This window comes from Leiobunum rupestre, chromosome 11, assembly GCF_980474605.1.
Source record: "Leiobunum rupestre chromosome 11, qqLeiRupe1.1.hap1, whole genome shotgun sequence".
Classification (NCBI taxonomy): Eukaryota; Metazoa; Arthropoda; class Arachnida; order Opiliones; family Sclerosomatidae; genus Leiobunum; species Leiobunum rupestre.
Window position 1 is genome coordinate 24,548,523 of NC_143394.1, and position 18,473 is coordinate 24,566,995.

Here is an 18,473-nt window from a genome sequence, read left to right on the forward strand (position 1 = left end):
ATTATAAGGGTTTTTTATCACAACCTTAAGGTACTATGTAAAGAAACACCTATACGTAAAAACAAATAGTTCAGTTATTATACTCCAACTTTCCCATTAACCTAGAGCAAAATGTAATTATTTTTTCCGGTCTCTCCTAGATTTTCGGTGCTCATTTACATTCCCCCTCGTACATTCGCGGTATCATCTTGGGAAATGACGGACAAAATATAATTTTATATACTTGAAATATTGCGGATAGTTTCATTTACTCAAGAATCAATTCGCGACACTCAACGTATAACAAATCTAATTTCGCTAATTAGCAAAGGAGTGTATTTTTATTTAATATATCTTTTCAGTTTGGTCGCTATTTTCCAAGATGGCGACTAATGCACCGGTTAATTTTTACAGTCAAAAATCTATAAGAATTCGAATGTAAACATTTGCTTTAGGTCAAACTGTAAAATATCTGAACAAAATGAGGTTATACTTACCTTCGTTTACCATGAAAAATGGTCTTTTTCTGAGATGATACAGCGAGTCTCAATTTTTTTTGGTCCCATTGCAACATTCAGATATGGCTATAAAACCTATCGGCCAAAATCTGAAATTTGTTAAGCCACCGGAGATTTGAACGTTCATACCCCTTTAAGGGACGTTTCATCCAGTTGGTGTTTCAAACGAATCTCAACAAACATTTCGTATATGAAGTATGAAACATTTCGGAAAGTAGTAATGACTTTGGGTTTCATTTTATCAGCAAACAATTTACAGAGCCTTAAAATTAGATTCGGGGAAGGGGATAATCTTTACGCGGGATCTAGTTGAAAAAGAAAGTATAAGCTAGAGTTGATGTTTTTTGGTCGTATAAGCATTCCAAATTTTACAAACGAATTTCTGGTAAACATCGTATTTAATGTCGCATATAGGTTCTAAAGCAAACGAAGATAAGTTACTGAGCAGAAACCGAATCCGGCAAAGAGCCTTCAGGGTGAAAGATCGATGCGAACACTCTTCTGGTTGCTTTTCTTCGGAGAATTCTCACTCTCAGAATTACCCTAACAGTAGTTACTGTTCTTCGGGATCAACGTCAGCCAGGGGTTCCGGCTTTCAAACGTACGGCGGCGTCGAATCTTGCTCAACTCGCACTCCAGCACCTTGCTGCGCCCCACCGAACAGTAAAGCGGAGACCTCTTGTGGCAGCCGCAGACACAACCATCATCATATCAACAAACACTACAAAACGGGAAACGGCATGGTTATCAATATGTCATCCGCAGCTGGAGACACCGTCTTCTCTGACGGCTCTTGTTGCCGACATAGCTCGACGGGCACGGACATTACCAGCAATCAACACGTAAGTACTCTTTCAGTTACTTAAATAAGTAGTTTAGGAGACTATTCATGGGATATGAAATTTTGGTAGGCTTTTAACGGCTACAATAAGGTAAATCATTATCCATTTTCAAGGTTGAGGTCACAATTTTCAAGGTCGAGATTAGCATTTTCAAGGGTAAGATCTCCTCTCTATGAGGCTGTTCACAAATTACCTAACGCAAAAAAAAGACTTTTGCGACACCCAACCTCGTAACGAAAACCAAAAATTGTAACCATATATTTTTCCATTTGTTTATTTTCGTTACGAGGTGGTTTAAGGTTTTTAATCTTAAAATTATTTCTTTCAAAATCATGTTTATTTTTAGTTTTATCTCTAGAAAACTAATCAAACATAGCAAAATCATAACTAAATTGCGACTTTAAGTTAAAATAATTCATAATTTAAGTTCCAGAATAAAACATTATAATATAATTTGAGCAACTCCTCCTCCTTTAAAATTTAGTCAGCCTAAACAAACTCCCCCTTTACATTTACTACGTTACTTGATTTTATTACTAAAAACATTATTCTTTAAAATATCTGTTTGAAGGGTAGCATTAACGGGTTAAAACAGATATTGAAAAATAGTTTAGATTAAAAGAATTATTTCTTGAATCAGTTTTGCAATTTTGGAAATTATTTTATTTTACTAAATATATTTTTATAATTGTCATTGAGTTTTCTCTGTTTTACGTGGTTATCTCTCTACTGTCAATCACTACTAGTAAAGTAATATTATTATTGTACGGTTTGGCAATTAATATTAGCAGAGAGAATAGCATCACAATGCTGACTCTTTTGGCTCTCGGATAATAATAACGCAACACGTTAATTACCAAATGCTAGTATTTAGCATACTTGCTTATTAAATAATTTGAAGGTGGAGCTCAGCATTTTGTAGGTAGAGATCGACATTTCGATCCCCATGGGTTAAAAGATACTGTGGCTACCTTTTTTTTTAAAATATTATTTACTGTTGCTAGACCAACAAATCTATGGTGGAACTCATTATAATGGTTTTAATGCGAAGTAGGTGCTTCTACTGCTAAAAGAATTGGTCTGTTTTTTACGAAAGCCCTGTTCTATTTGATAGCAACGCCGCCTCGTTTGTAGGAAATGATATACCGATACTTTCCCGAAAATACGTAAGAGTCTGAGATTTCTACACATAAGTCCATGACAACGAAATAATTTTATGGGGACGCATTTTTTATTGTTTAAATTGAATGAGGATAGCAAATGTGAATACGTGCGCGATTCTCGCTGTTGCGTAGTAGCCCTCTTGGTAGTGAAGTTTCGTCAATATTCCCGAGGTAAAATCAACTAACGATCAAAAACCTAAAATAAGGAACCCAAAAAACAAAGATCTAAAACACGAATGTGATTAAGAGCTCTACCTAATGCATATTGATTTTCCCGGGTTTTCTCCTCTTCGCTCGGAGGGTTAGCGTTGCCTAAAATACCGAATCAAGCTCGATGTACATTATAATCCCGCCACCTGGTGTTGGCGTTTAGTAATGTGGATTAATAGAACGTGCCTTTTGGGATGCGACTAATCACTCCGGCGGAAATAGCTTAATTCGGGTCTGTATAATGGAACACAGCTTATATGATAGTGTTTTCGCTGGGGCGAGAAGAAAAAGCGTGCGATTCCATTTCTCGCGAATGTCTCCTTACTATTCCAAAATATTATTCGACGCGATCTGCTTGCTCAAAAGATAATATCATGATTTTATAAATATACCGTTCCCCGATTTTAATTTTTAATACATCAGTATACTTACAAGGAATCATGTACCCGTGGTGTTACCCACCGATTTTGTTCAAACTCGGGTATCATGTACCCCTCAATGCTACTTGAAAACCTGTGAGGGAAAAGTTACGCTGGGCTTTCGTTTGCCATGGCAACCGAAAATGTTTTTGACAACACGAAATGAAAAGTTTTGGTAAAAAGTCTCATATTTGTTTTAAAATTTGAAAAAAAAAAACTATTTGATCAATTTTGATCAAATTTAGCTTTTTGAACAAAATTAATAAAAAATTATGAAACTTGAATAAATTAGTGTAAAATAAGATAAAAATTTGTGAAATTGACATATTTTATTAATTTTTCTTTAGTTCTGGTCAATTTGATCAAAACAAGTAAAAGTTGATCCAAGTAAGATAAAAATCAAAAGGGTAAACGGAAAAGAGTGAAAAGTATTGTTATTGGAAAAATAACACAAATTTTAAGTAAACAAATTATTTAACGCTTAAAAGTACAAAGATGATCAACATTGATCAACATTGATCAGAATTTATATTTTTCATCAAAATTGAAGAAATTTAATTAAAAATTGTTTAGACTTTAATAATTGGTTAAATTAAATAAAAATTGATGAATTTGATATATTTGATACACTTTTGATTAGTTTTGTTAATTTTTTCTTAACAAGTAGAAAAGGATAAAAAAATATAAAAGAAAATGGTTAGAAAGGGCTTAACTAAAAATTTTAGGTAAATAAATAAATGATTTCTCTAAATTTAAAAATTTAGGAAAAATATGAAATTCATCAATTTAATAATAATTTTAAATTTGATTAATTTTTATTTGTTTGAAAACACAATAATTAATTTATATAAAATTCGAGTGGTTTCTCAAATTATTGCGCCTAGTTTTTTAATATATTTTTAACTTATTAACCATTCTGATTTACTTATATAGATAAAATTCGTTAAAATTTTAAAAATATATCAAATTGTTAAAATTTCAATTAAGGGAAATCAATAATTTCTTTGTATAAAATTTTCAATTACAGACCTTTCTAACCATTTCATTTTATATTTTTGATTTTTTTTACCCTTTTCTACTTAAAACATTTTTAAATAAATTTCTTAAATTTTGATCAACAATTTGTAGTTCTGATCAAGGTTGATCAATTTTGTTCATCGTTTTAATTTTAAGCGATTAATAATTTGTTTTCTTAAACTTTCTGTTATTTTCCTAATTAAAATATTTTTTACCCTTTTCAGTTTACCTTTTTGATCAAATTGACCAAAACTAACCAAAAATTTATAAAGTATGGTCAATATCACCAATTTGTACCTTCTTTTACACTAATATATCAGGTTTCATAATTTTTTATTAAATTTTGTCAATTTTGTTCTAAAAGCTAAATTGGTGAAAATTGGTCAAAATTGATCAACTTTGTTTTTTTTTTCAAATTTTAAAACAAATATGAGATATTTTACCAACCATAGCCCTATTGCTCGTTTATCCTTAGAAATATCAATTTTTTATCAACCTTTGATCAAATTTTATCAAACTGGTTTCTAGACATAGTTATATTTATATACGTATATAAGCTATTATCCTTAACGACCTTCTAACGTGCCTTAAGCAAGGGAACAGGCACTACCTGGAACTCATATATCGTTACTTTAGGATAAATTATTTATCGATCAAGCGGTACGCATTTGGTGTGTGAAATTAGTTTGGTAAAGTTAGTCTTGTTGAAGAATAGTTTAAAGAGTGTCTTATATGGCGTAGGCTGTCGTGGACCTTTCATTGGGAAGTAAACGCCATTTGAAAAACGTTGATAATTAATATGTCCATCGCGAAATACCTAGGGATGAAATTCTCAAGGTGTTGTTAGGATAGAATTACACATTTAACTATAACAAAAACTGAAGTTTAATCAAAATGACATAAAAGACAAAAAATTAAAAATGAGTACAAAAAGCTTTTATTTATCTTGGTCACAAAAATCTTAAAAGTGTGAAAACCGAGAAGTCCTGGTCGCCCGCTCGCCAAATGGTCACACCATTGACTAATAACAAAATGTCACGGACATTTAAGTACGCAGAATCCCCCGATGTATTAAATAAATTTGGAGTATTAAATTTAAATTGGAGAACATTTCAATAATTTTGATAAGGGCACTATTGCAAATTTGATGCAAATTTAATCAAAACTTCAACCGCCCTATAAAATCACTCAATCACCCTGTCCTTTAACATAATCAGGGCACTTATTCTTAACAATCGTAGAGAACCTTTACCAAAAAATTAATAACAACGTTTTATCAAGCAAGGTCATTGGGGGCGCACCAAATTAGAAAATTCCACCGACGGGACGTCTGTATCTGCTAACCTTAATAATCATAGCTGTGAAGTAGCTTGAGGAGGAGGTTAACGAGGTGTCACGGACATTTAACTACACACAATCGGGCAAACGAACAATGTCTAAACCTTCGAGTGCCAAACATAATACAGCAACAACCAAGGCTCAATATCCCTTGTCAACTTACGCATCATTTTCCTTTCCAGTTCTAACGGTGCGTAGGAGAGTTAATTCCAATTTCTGGGTCTCTTTACCCAAAATAAAGAGCCCGACAGCAAGGACACGATGTAGCCTATCGATTGATTTATCAGATTTCTTTCTCTCACAGACGGAGCGGGGTACAGCCAATACCCAACTTTTAAGCCCAAATGGAAACTTTTCACCTGTAAACAGAACGTCGTGTTTTTTCCAAGCCTTAATGTGTCAAAAAAGCTACCTGGTTAAGGTGAAAAATTTCCATTATTTTAACAAGCACTATACAAACAGTGACTTGCAGGTCCTGGCTCTCAGAAATGTTACTTCTTGGCGATTTCTTAAGAGGATGATATATTGAAGCGTCTATTTCCCATCGACTATGAGGGTAAATATCACAAGAAAGAGGGTACAATATCACCTATCGATTGATGTATCCCACTCCTTTCTATCGCTAATGGCGTGAGACAGAGCTAATATGCCTAATAAATAGGTCCCTGAGCGCCCAAATTGATACAGCAATAACGTAGAATCAAGTTTTTGACGATTACAAGGTCATATATATTATTTTTGGAGATAGATGATGGTATATCTTTATTCGCCTATTTAAGAGCCTATTGGGTTGAAATGAAAGCGCAAAAACTTAATTTGGGATTGTAGTGTTCATAAATAACGAAACTTTATTCTAGGAACCTTATTTAATATAAAAATACACAAAGTAAATAAGGAACTTAATTACTAGGCTAGCGCTCACTGCTTAGCTAGTTAGCTAGGAACAAGGATGCCCGAGAGACTATTTAGTACTATATAAATTGCCATTACAGGCAAGTGACGCCATCTATTAAAGGGACACATCGGGGTTTTATTTTAACCAGTTTCCCGCGCTTGTTCCAGAATATCATAGTTGGTCGTATCTGCTACTACGTGGTATATCCGGGCTGAATTTTTTCAAAGTTGCTAGGTGGAGCCATCTTATATATTAATCTTTAACTTGTGTTGGTATAAATGAATACTTAATTCTTTATACCGTGGGCAATAAAAAGTAAAAGTTTGAACACTATATTTTTGCTTAACGATTATTATTCTAACAATTTTTAAGAATAGCCAGACTACGAAACCAAAGTATTAAGTCTCCTTTGGTTTTTAGGGACGCATATTATTTTGAACCCAGGGCGAAAAATCGCTTAATCCGGCCCTGACCATAGATTTAAATTCTGCGAATATTAACAAAAACTTTCCCAATCGTAAGGGTAACTAGAAACATATCAAACTTGTTAACACAAAAACAATGGGTTTGAGGGTTTTCAGTTGAATGTCTTTGATTTACCATTTACACCCATCCACGTGCGATACTTTTTAATTAAAACTAAAAATAGGAGATAAATTAATTAAATGATGTCTAGGGGGATAATGGTTTGGAATACATTTAAAAAATAAACTATATTGTTGGCATTAAAAGAGAAACACGCATAGCTAGAAATCATACATGGTCATTATTTATTACTTAATCTTAACGCAAACTTACAAACACCAACTTAAAAACTATCTTACAAAATAAAATAATCATTACACGGTGTATTAACAGTTACGCCTCACAGCAAGAGAAGCCGGTTTGATCCCAGCTTGTGGCACTGAGATCAAAACTCGGAAAAACTCCTTCAGCATAAAGTTTGCAAGTTCTCACCACACTGGTTTAAGGAGTTTTCCCCGAGTTCTTCGGTTTCCTCTTTCCATAAAAACTTGTAGATATTAACGGTAATAGTTAGTGTAGGGAGCTGTTGGTTCGCGTGGCATGAAGGGCTTGCCACCACCCTCCTACGCATTGTAACTGGAGCATAGCGCCGAACCAATTTTCAACGGCGGCGGCGTGGCGAGCCGATTTTCAGAATAATCGGCGGCGTTGAAAAAAATCGGCGGCGGCGGCGCCTAAGGGGAAAAACTGCCCCCCCTCAGAAATAGCGCCAGACTTCAATTCAATTTCCATTTATTAGTTTCTTTAAATAGATCATACAAAAAGGGAAAGGGGCTAAGTCTAAAAGATGACTTGTAAGCCCGACACTTATATTATTATAAATTCAAAAATTCAAACAATAAATATAAAAATAAAAAATAAAATGATGTTTAACAAAATTCCAATTTTCAATATTCTAAATTATGAATCAGTAATAACAAAAATGGGTAAGGATTAAATTAGATTATTTAGTATTAGGGATTTTAGTTTACTTTTAAATAGATATTCTCTTGTTGTAATGTCAATGGATTCTACAGTGGAATTTAATAAGTGTATGCCATTATACATTAGGGACGATAACTTTTTGCTTTTTTTACAATTTGGTAATTGAAACATTATATTCATTCTAGTATTAACACATTTTTTATTTAATTCAACTATTTGCTTAAGGCCATGGTAATCTTTATACAAAAAAAAGAATTGTAGCGTATTTGTATTGTTGGTAGATATTAAAGATTTTACAATTTATAAAGAGGTCTTTTGTATGTGCTAGAAAGGGGGCGTTACTTATGGTTCTAATTATTCGCTTTTGTAAAAGGCTAACTCTATCTATAAATGGTACCGCATATTTTCCTGAGAGATTTACATAAATTATCAATATGGGAGTTCCAGTTCAGATGTTCATCAAATATAATGCCTAAATATTTATATTCATTAACTCTTTTAATTTTTTTATTTTCAATATGTATTTCTAAGTCACTGTTTGTTTTTTTACCAACATTTCTAAATATTATGTATTCAGTTTTTTCAAGGTTTAGATTTAGATTATTGTTTTTTAACCAGATGTTAATTATATTTAAGAGTCGATTAATTTCCCTAATAACGGAATCAAGACATTTGCCACCATATAACAATAATGCGTCGTCTGCATATAAAATTAAACCTTTTTTAATCATGTCTGAAATGTCATTAATGTAGAGGTTAAACAGTATTGGGGATATTACAGACCCTTGAGAGACACCATTTTGCAGATTTTTAGCGTCAGATAGTTGTGAATTTACTTTGGTAAAGCACGATCGATTGGACAAGTAACTCTCCAACCAGTCACCGGCCACGCCCCTCACACCCAATTTATATAGTTTATTTATTAAGTTTTTGTGTGGGACTGAATCAAACGCCTTTCTTAGATCTAAAAATACACCAATGCAAATCATCCCGTCATCAAGGTAATTTATTATATGTTCGTAAGCCCCACATATAGCATTGATCGTACCCCTACCAGAACGAAACCCGAACTGCGAGTTAGACAATAGTCTGTGTTTATCGGAGAACGATAGTAACCGGTTATGGAATGCCTTATCGAATAGCTTAGCAAAAATGAAAGTATAGATATTGGTCTGTAGTTTAAGCAATTTGTTGGGTCTCCTTTTTTATGTATAGGGACTATAATCGTTCGTTTTAATTTTTCTGGGTATTGGCCGGTGCGGAAGGATAAATTGATTAGAAAAGCTAAGGGTATTAATATATATGGTAAAATAAATTTAATAGGTTTAGCCTGTAGGCCGTCAATACCTTCGGCAGAGTGATTTGGTATAGAATCAGTTCACTGGAGTTTCTAGGGGAGTTTAAGTTAGAAGAGTCCGAGTTATTAGGGATTTCGGCAGTAAAAATATCGTTTAGAGAATTGGGATCGATTGGAATAGCTTGTTGGTTTTTTTAGATCGGTTCAGGAGATAATTTATCGTTTGCCATTTAGCTTTTTGGGTTTTACTATTTTTTATTTTTTCTGAGAAATACGAGTTACGCGCGTCACGAATTTTGTTGTTGACTGTTTTTCTGAAGGTCATATAGTTTTTAATATTTTCATTGGTTGCTTCGATATTTTCTGTAGTTTGTGTTTAAAGCGGAGTAGTTTTCTTATTTCACTTGTTACCCACGAATCTGGGTAATAGACCGCTAGAACTTAAATTGTTACACACATTTAAAAAATACATGTTTAATAGAATGTATTTTATTAAAATAGGAACCACTTGTTTCCAAAACAAAGAAGAGGTAACTTTGGTTACATACTATCAGATGTAACTTATTTAATCATAAGTGTGCCTGAAAGAATTTTTTCATAATGATACCTTGTTGCAAGGATATGACGTTATTGACGTCACTTCCCAGTCAATGACGGTTTCATCGTCATCAAAACTAGTTCTCGCGTAGGGGGGGGGGGAAGGAAGTTAAAACCAGTTTTACGCGACGTTAGTGCTGTATTTTCTTTGGTGGCTGTCAAAGACTATATAAAGTTACGCGTATTTTTATATAGTCTTTGGTGGCTGTGAAACAAGGTCTCATTTAAATTTTTAATACAGATATGTTAAACAGAGGCACACTTATGAGTAACTATGTCACATATGATACTATTAAACTAAAACATTTACGATAGTAATAACAATACTGTACTAATTTACTACCATTTCACTAGTATTATTATCTATACACTTTTGCTGGGCGCCGCCATTATCGTACAGACAACCAACGAGCCAGCCCTCTACCGCATAAATTACATCCCCCCAAATCCGGTTTTTCCCCGCGCATTTAAGTCTATTATCACAAATTATTTTACCTTTGTATCAAAGGAATTTTTAAAATTTAATAGAATAGTTATTGCTGAATGCAGCCAATGCAGCTGATACGTTTCTGTACTTATTACAAAATACGAGGCGAGGCAACTTCAAAGCCGTTTTCATTTCTCTCTCTCCTATCCCAGCTATCTGCTGCAGAAAATCTTGGTGCGCGTGGTGCAGTGGTGCCAGATCCTTTGGAAATTATTAATTATTTTTAATTTTAGAACGCTAGTACGGTGCACCCAACAGCCTAGGAATCGTAGCACTACCAAAAGAAAAATCTATGTAGTTTAGATCTCAAAACGTAATTATTATACTTTAATAATGGAAATTCATTCGGCGGCGAAATGAAAATTTTTCGGCGGCGGCGTTTCGGCGTTATCTAAATAATCGGCGGCGGCGGCGTTTGATCGGCGGCGCTATCCTCTAATTGTAACCCGGCCCCCTATTTAAAGGCATTATAAGTCGCCAGATGACTTGGGCCTAAGGTGGTTATTATTATTATTATTATTATATTTTATTCTAGTTTTGAAAGTTTGTCGTCTGCTATTTTAGTCGAGTAACGGTTTCTCTTATTTTAGTTGGTTTTATTTACTATTTAAAATATAATTAGGCAATAAATTAAAACTAAATTAAACTATAGTTAGCATTCTGAGGAAACAGTTGTGTGTCTACCCCACTTGCAACAGTGATTCAAGGTATTACCATAAAGAATACATGAAAAATGTATACTTTATACCTTTTCCCAACACTAAGAAAAGTTTTAATAAGTGCCAAAAATGTATAGGCTACATTGATTAAATCGAAGCGATTATCCTCTAAGTAGAGTTAACGACAATCCCTACCTATGCTCAAATTAAAACTCTGTTCCTTTAGTCGCGGCAGTACCTAATCCAGCGCATCGTGATCAACGTCCAGCGAAATAATGCGGCTTCCGTTTAAAACACTTTTCCTCGGCTGGGATTGTTTATTCGCTTTGCCGTAAAAATATATTCTCTTGTCACTGTCATTTGTATTCTTCATCTAGTTCTAGAATAAAAATATTCATTTACTTAATAATGAAAATATTGTTTTTCTGAAAATTTCTAAAGGTTAATAGTAATTCCACACGGTATGATGAAACTTAGATAACATTATGGTTTTTTCCGCAGCAAGGATAAAACATTTTTTTGGTAAAATGCGAATTTACAAACAAGCAGCATTCTTTGGTTAATTCGATCAGTGGTATTTCCGATTTTACTAAATCGCCCTCAGACAGAAGTGTTTTTATTATTCTTAGTGCCAGTTAGTGGCCGTTTTCATCTTCGTCTAGTTTACCAGAGTAAAAAAGCCGAGTAGCAGTACAACGCTATCCTTCGAAACCAGTTTTCATAGCGAGTTCCTCTCAGTTTCATTGGTTAAAACTGACAGTTAAAGCGATTTAAACTTAGTGTGACTGTGACTTTAGTTAAGCCGGGTTCACACATTACCTTGATATCGATTAAAATTGATTCAAAACGTTTAGAAGGAGTTGTGTGAACGATGCTAGATCGTTTGAAACCGATCGATATCGTAGCTTTAAATCATCCGTCAATTAAAATGATGTGCAAAGATCATCGACTGTAAGCTAGGACCATCGCTACACGTTTTTTATATACTCTACTCCCGTTGAGCATTGGTTAGGCGGTGGCTGCTCCCTAACCCATAGCCTTAAAAAAGGTAAAAGCCGTCTCAAGAACCATGAAGAGAAACGTTACAGAAATACTAATAGACAAGGGCTCCGATAAATTAAGTAGAATGTTTTCTAGAAAAGATGAACAAGTGCTGCTGGGGAAAACAACAATTTACAATGATATTTTAGTCTCCGGGCGGAAGCCTTTGACTTATAGAGTTCGGAATATCTATCTCAAGCCCATCTTTAATACATTTTCAGAGCATGCCTGCGTAAATCCCATTTACGTTTCATATCATATTAATTATTAACTTCTCCAAAATATTCGCTCTAATAACTGCCGAATTAGTAATTATGTTTTTTCATGTAAAGTTATTTTAGCGTCCCAATAAATTTCATACGTGAAAGTTGCTATCAACTCAGTACGATATTGCAATAGAAACGTTGAAATTCCTATACGATATCAAAAAATTTTCTGATAGATTTCACTATTTGAAGTTGGTTTTTGAATAGTACTTCATGTGTTCATATGATATCTTAGTTCGGGTTAACAGCGAATTATTTAAAAGCACTTTCCCTTCTAGACTTTATAAGCTTCTGAAGCTTCTGTCAAATCAGAAATGCTTCATCTCACATTTTTTTCGAATTTAATAAAACCAGTGTATTTACGAGTAAATTTATGTATCTGATCGATTTTCCTAGAGGTATATTAGTCGACATTTAAATTTAATTAAACGATATGAGGAGTTAATTCTTACTAGTCACCTGCCCTTAGCTGTTCGAAGCTACACCGCAACAATTTTTATATCGATCAAAAAATGTAGTTCGAAATTGGAACTATTATATCGATCAAAAAATGTAGTTCGAAATTGGAACTAACCTGCTCGGGGGTAGGCCAAAAGATCTCTCCTAGTCTATGGCACGTGTAATTTTTTACTTTTAAGCATTGTAAAACTGTTAAATCAAATCGCTCGAGCCGGGTATTTAATTTCAGTAATACCTGTTTCGGTTTCAGGGAAACTCTACGGGAGACTGGGGATCGAATTCTGGTGGAAGCAGAAACAGAAATAGTTACAAGGAAAGGCGAACAGTCCAAAGAAGTCAACGCGCTAGAAGGCACTTGGCCAATGTGCTCATGGGGATGACGTTATGTTTCGTGGGTTGTTGGCTTCCCTACAATGCCGCTTCCTTCTACGTGGATCTATACCCAACCCCAGCTCTGGCTTCGACGCTTCCGTTCGTCTTGCTACTGGGCCACGCCCATTCCGCTGTCAATCCATTCGTCTATTGGCTGCTTAACGAGAGCGCCAGAAGGAGGCAGACATCAGCCGCACCCGAGGAAATAGTTCGTTCCAGGTTTGTTACGCTTAAACATTTATTCGAAATGGATCCGACATTTTTTGTTCTGATGAAGTCTACCTTTTTAAAAAATTCATGGCAGAAGCATCACGGGGCAATATAACTCTTCAAAGATCTTTTCTCTTCAGAGGTCGTTATTAAATAAGTTAAACCACTATTAATACTTTCAATATTCTGTTAAAGTTTAAAGCCAGTGCAATTTTTTGCAAAATTTACTAAAATATCTATATAAAGCACGTGTCTTAAAAATATTTGTTTGATACTTAGGAAATTGTAAAATATCTCTTATCAGTTTCATATTCTCTAAAAATAAACGTGTACCTTCGTGGGCTCGATGCGAGTTTCAATGGACGATAATTCCCCGCCCAAAACTGGGGATATGCACACCGTATCACGACACAAATAACCTATGGCTGTCGATCTGACAATGAAATTATTAAAACTTGGTTAAACTTAATGGTATACATATATCTCGCATATTTTTAAGCCATCTTAATATGTTAATTAAATATCAATAAGGAATATTTTGTGCGCTAGGTAAATCGTTTAATTTAACCTAGGGTTTCTTAAGACCAATAACGTACTCAAAGGAGGTGCCCTCACAAAAAACTTTCTATTTTTAATTTTTCAATTGAGACACCGGTAATCGAAATGAGGTTTAGATAGGACACAAATATTGCACGAATACTTTTTGAACAAGTTAAGGTGTAAAATATAAATTATTCAGCTTTAGATATTAATTAACGAGTACAATTAGAGCTTAAATATTGGTTTACCTGACATAGAACCCAAAGTTGGGCATTTACCATCTTTTGACCTATTATTTAAAATTGTCCTCAGAAGTAACTTTATTAAAGGGTAACTTTGTTAAATAGAAACTTTAATAATAATAACTCAAAATATAATTTTTTAAATTGAGATGTAAGTTCATCTCTGGAAATGGTCTAGGGTGTAGCGAAATAATTTGGTTTTGGAAAGAAAGAAGAGTGAATTTACCAACTATGCCCTTCATTCTCCCAACACTTGGTGAACAAGTTTTTTAAATATAATATTTTTAAACACGGTTTTGCAGGCTTACCTATAAAAACTAACTCTTAATATACTTTTCTTATAAATTAAGTGATTTATAACGAAATATTTATTAAATTTAAAATTTGTAGAGTAAAAATAAATAACATTTAAATCAGATTTTAATATTTTTTTCTAAACTCTCTTGAGTATCTAATTTCAGTTTTCTCGCTTATTCCATTGGCAGATCTTCGCTTTTGCGGATGCACACGCCCGTGTACCGTTTGCAAGCGGCTCTAGACGCCCTGCTGACGCACAAGACGGATCCAACTTCGCATCAAGCTTCGGTCTGCGACTCTCCTTCTACAACTGAAAATGCCCTGGGCGTCTTCCATCCCAGATTCACACCGAACCGACCACTACCACCGAATCTAAGACTTTAACCAACCATTCCGAAAATACATGTATTAACAAAATCCCATAAGTAAGGAAGATATTTTGAAACTATTTATATCAAACTAAATTCACACATATCAAACATAGATTTTTAGATTTTATCGCGTAACGAATACCGTACGTAGTACATTTATAATTTATATTTAAACGTATCTCTCTATCTCAAAATATATTTTTGTTACATTTTTATCTATAGTTCTAGTATAACTCCATCCGGTTTTTCTCGTGTATAGGTATTATAAATTTGGAAATTTGTATTTTTGTGGACGGATAATTTTTTTTCTAAATGTTTTTGAATAAAAAATCTAGTAATATTTTAGCATAAATCAGCGCACCCACAATTTCACACGTTTTTAATTATCCGTTTTGAAGAACTGAAACTCACTTTTACCTAGAAATTCAATTCAATATTTTAAAATTCATAATTATAAACTTTAACTTATACTTCGACTAATGAAAGTTCGGAAATATTCGTGGAAATTGGTGTAGTCACCATCGATTTTTTACTTTTTTTCGACACCCATTTTCTTTCTGCATTATCGTCTGCTACAACAAAACGAAACTACAAAGTTTTTATGACTGATCAACAAGTTGACCATCTAAAACCAAAAACCGACAGCAAATTAAATTTAAAAATTATGATTCTATATTTTTAATTTTTAAATTCTTCAACAACATAGCCAAGAATGTATTTATTTATGCAAGGTTGAGACGACTCTTAGCAGTTCTCCCAATCAATCAAATCGACACGCTTTCTCATTAGTTACCTAGAACTGACGTCGCGATTGAAACACACAACGATAACAGTTACAGAAGGTAAAATAAGACCATGATGGCGCGGATCGGCTCCCTAATTATAAATAAATAAATACATTATTGGCATAACAATGAATAGAGAACAGATAAAAATTGTTTATTGTTCTAGCCCGAAATGACAATTGTGAATATTAGAATATTTTTCCTAAATTCCGATCTCAAATCGATGACTCTAAACTCGATGGAGAACAACCGCAACTCTTTCTCTCCAGCGGGGTTTAATTTCAATTTTCAATTTCAATTTATTTTATTTATTCTGATATAAGATAATGTATTATGTCGGACCTACTAAAAATATTTCAAATTATTTACCTGAAAAATGATTGATTTATTTAACTGTTTTATAGCATTTGAATATTTACTTTTTGATGCTATTCTAATTGTTGAAAATGTAACTTGCATAAAACTTATGAAATACATGTAGTACGTTTTTTAAAGTTCCGTTTCTAGTAGCAGAAGATAATTCAGACTAAATATGAAGTGACAATACAAACCCATAAAATTTTATTATGGTGACGCCAATTTGCATTTCAGATTACTAAGAGCCACGTGGAGGCCAACGCGAGAAGCTCATAGGCTAAGCAAACGATTTTGCCATTATTCAAACACAAAGCGTCTGCTTAGCTAAGGAACTGGAAGGCTAATTCTTCTTTCGTTGATCGTATATTTAAGGTGGTAACTCGATAAATATGGTCAAAATAGAGGCAGTGGTGGGAAAAGGGCTATGATACTAGCCACTTTTTTTTTTTAACTCGGCCACCTGTTTAAAGGCATTATAAGTCGCTAGATGACTTGGGCCTAAGGTGGTGCCTTGGGTATTAGCCTAGCTGATTATTAACTAGAATAACTTAAATTCAAATGTCGTCAGCTATTTCTTCATATATAGTTGGCAGTTATTAAACCAGATGGCACTATTTTCTTAAAACTGGAAGACTATATACACTTTACAAAACCAGATTCTAAAGACTCTATTCTGAGCGAAAACTAGTTGCTCATTAATCTCTTTAAAATATAAGGATCTGCGATGAGTTTTCAACCATTGTTGATTGTAATCAATCCATCCTCAGCATGAAATCGGTAATTGCGAAATCCAGCGTTCCGCTTTGACCGTTAAATTATTATATATCTTTGATATGAAATCGAAAGATGTTTTTTTAAGTTTATGAAACACCCAAAATCATTATTATTAATATTTAGAAACCGAATAATACCGTTATCAATGTTATGTTTCTTAATGTTAATAATATTATAAAAACAATATTATAAATAAAAATATACGACTGAAAAATATAAGTATCATAAAAATTAAATTTATTGAAATATCGGTAAAATTATGGCACATTTAGGTTGAAAATACTACTTTACTCAATGTGGCGTCAATGATTACTCAAACGTTTCTATAAAAGTATAACAGTCGTTTCGATTTTGTACAAAATGATAAAATTTAATATTTTTCTGTAATTATATGAAAATATATTCCTGAAATAGTACTGATTGGATTATAAAATGTGTTATATTAGGAAAATTATTTTTCACAAGATAAAGTAGCACACCATTTTCTTAGTAATATTGTAAGATTAAAGTGTAGTTCTTCAATTTAACTTAGTACAATTAAAATGAACTCATAAATTAATCATAGAATGTTGGAGTGTAGGTCGTTTTGATAAAGTCTCGTCATTATATATTAATGAATGTGATAATAAACTCCCAAATTTAAAAAAAAAACAATTGTAATTTTTATCTTGTTTTTTCGAAAATTCCTTAGAAAAATGGTTAACAAGGAGGATTTCACATAAAAAATATATTTGATTTCGATTACCGTTATAGAAATATTTTTAGTAGCAATAATGAAATTTCCAGTTAAGTATTGTTACAAAAATAGCAAGAATTATTCCGTTCTTAGTAACTTTACGAATTTTCAAATTTTAAATGATATTAAGGTAAAGAATCAAGATGAAATAAATAAATAAATCCATTGAAAAATAAAGATTTAAAAAAAAATCTTATTTTAATTAACATACCGTAGGATTTTGTTTTAGAATTGACGTTAATTAAACTATGAAATGTGACATTTTCCTGAATTTTTCTCAAATCGTGTCTCCTCATACGTTTCGACGATATTTCTTTACGAAATGTTTAATTCTATTTTTAGAATGTGTTATTTTTATGAAATATTAGTAATTGGTAAAATAAACAATATAACAAACCTAAAACTATTGTCTAAACTTAACATTTTTTCAAATCTTTTTTATTAAATTTAGTTATTGGTAAAATCAAGGATAATTTTATTAATAGTGGAGACGATCCGCTAGTATCATGGTTTAATTGGCCACCATCACGAAAGGTGGGTAGGAAAAGGATTTTGGGAACCAATGAGGTACCATGCTGATTTGATTGGCGTTTAACGGGAGGAGCATACTGGCACACAGTCAGGATAATTGGAGAACCGGGAAGATCGTCTCCCTAACTATAATTCAATACATTGTTGCTAAAATAACCCATATAATTAATTGAGCTTTTTTCAGATCTTAGTCCTTACTATTTTCTGGTAATGAATTTGCTTTCGCATCCCGCTGCACTAGTTTTCGCCGGAATCTATTCGCACAGAGGTTTATCGACGAGGGACCCAAAACCATTAACGGCCCTTCTCTTGGGAGCTTCCAATTTTAGATCGGCGAGGAAATTTCAAAATTTACATAACTTTGGACTAATTTTGAATTTCTGGTGGAAATCGTTGAAAGGTTTTTGCGTTTTAAGTCGTATCATATTTATCTCGAGAATAACATCGATTGTTTTTTTTATATTTTTTTTTGGCACTTTTCGAGACGAAACGAGACAAACGGTGTTTCGAAATCTTCACTCTCTAGGAAATGATGTTCTTAGTTTTGCATGTACATCTACTCGAAATTCATGTTAATAATTATTAATCACATAATGATTACTAAGAGCCATTTCTAGAATCT

The 18,473-nt window shown here is 33.1% G+C and overlaps 1 protein-coding gene across 1 annotated transcript in view; it reads left to right on the forward strand.

Moving 5' to 3' along the window:
- The window catches only part of LOC149922027 (uncharacterized), a 29,293-nt gene extending 14,393 nt beyond the window's left edge, over positions 1-14,900 (forward strand). The window contains exons 5-7 of the mRNA XM_090162219.1: positions 912-1,339; positions 12,887-13,227; positions 14,486-14,900. Of these exons, the coding sequence (XP_090018345.1) occupies positions 912-1,339; positions 12,887-13,227; positions 14,486-14,681 (965 nt within the window). The 3' untranslated portion in view covers positions 14,682-14,900. The remainder of the gene's footprint in view (positions 1-911; positions 1,340-12,886; positions 13,228-14,485) is intronic.
- The last annotated feature ends 3,573 nt before the right edge of the window (positions 14,901-18,473 follow it).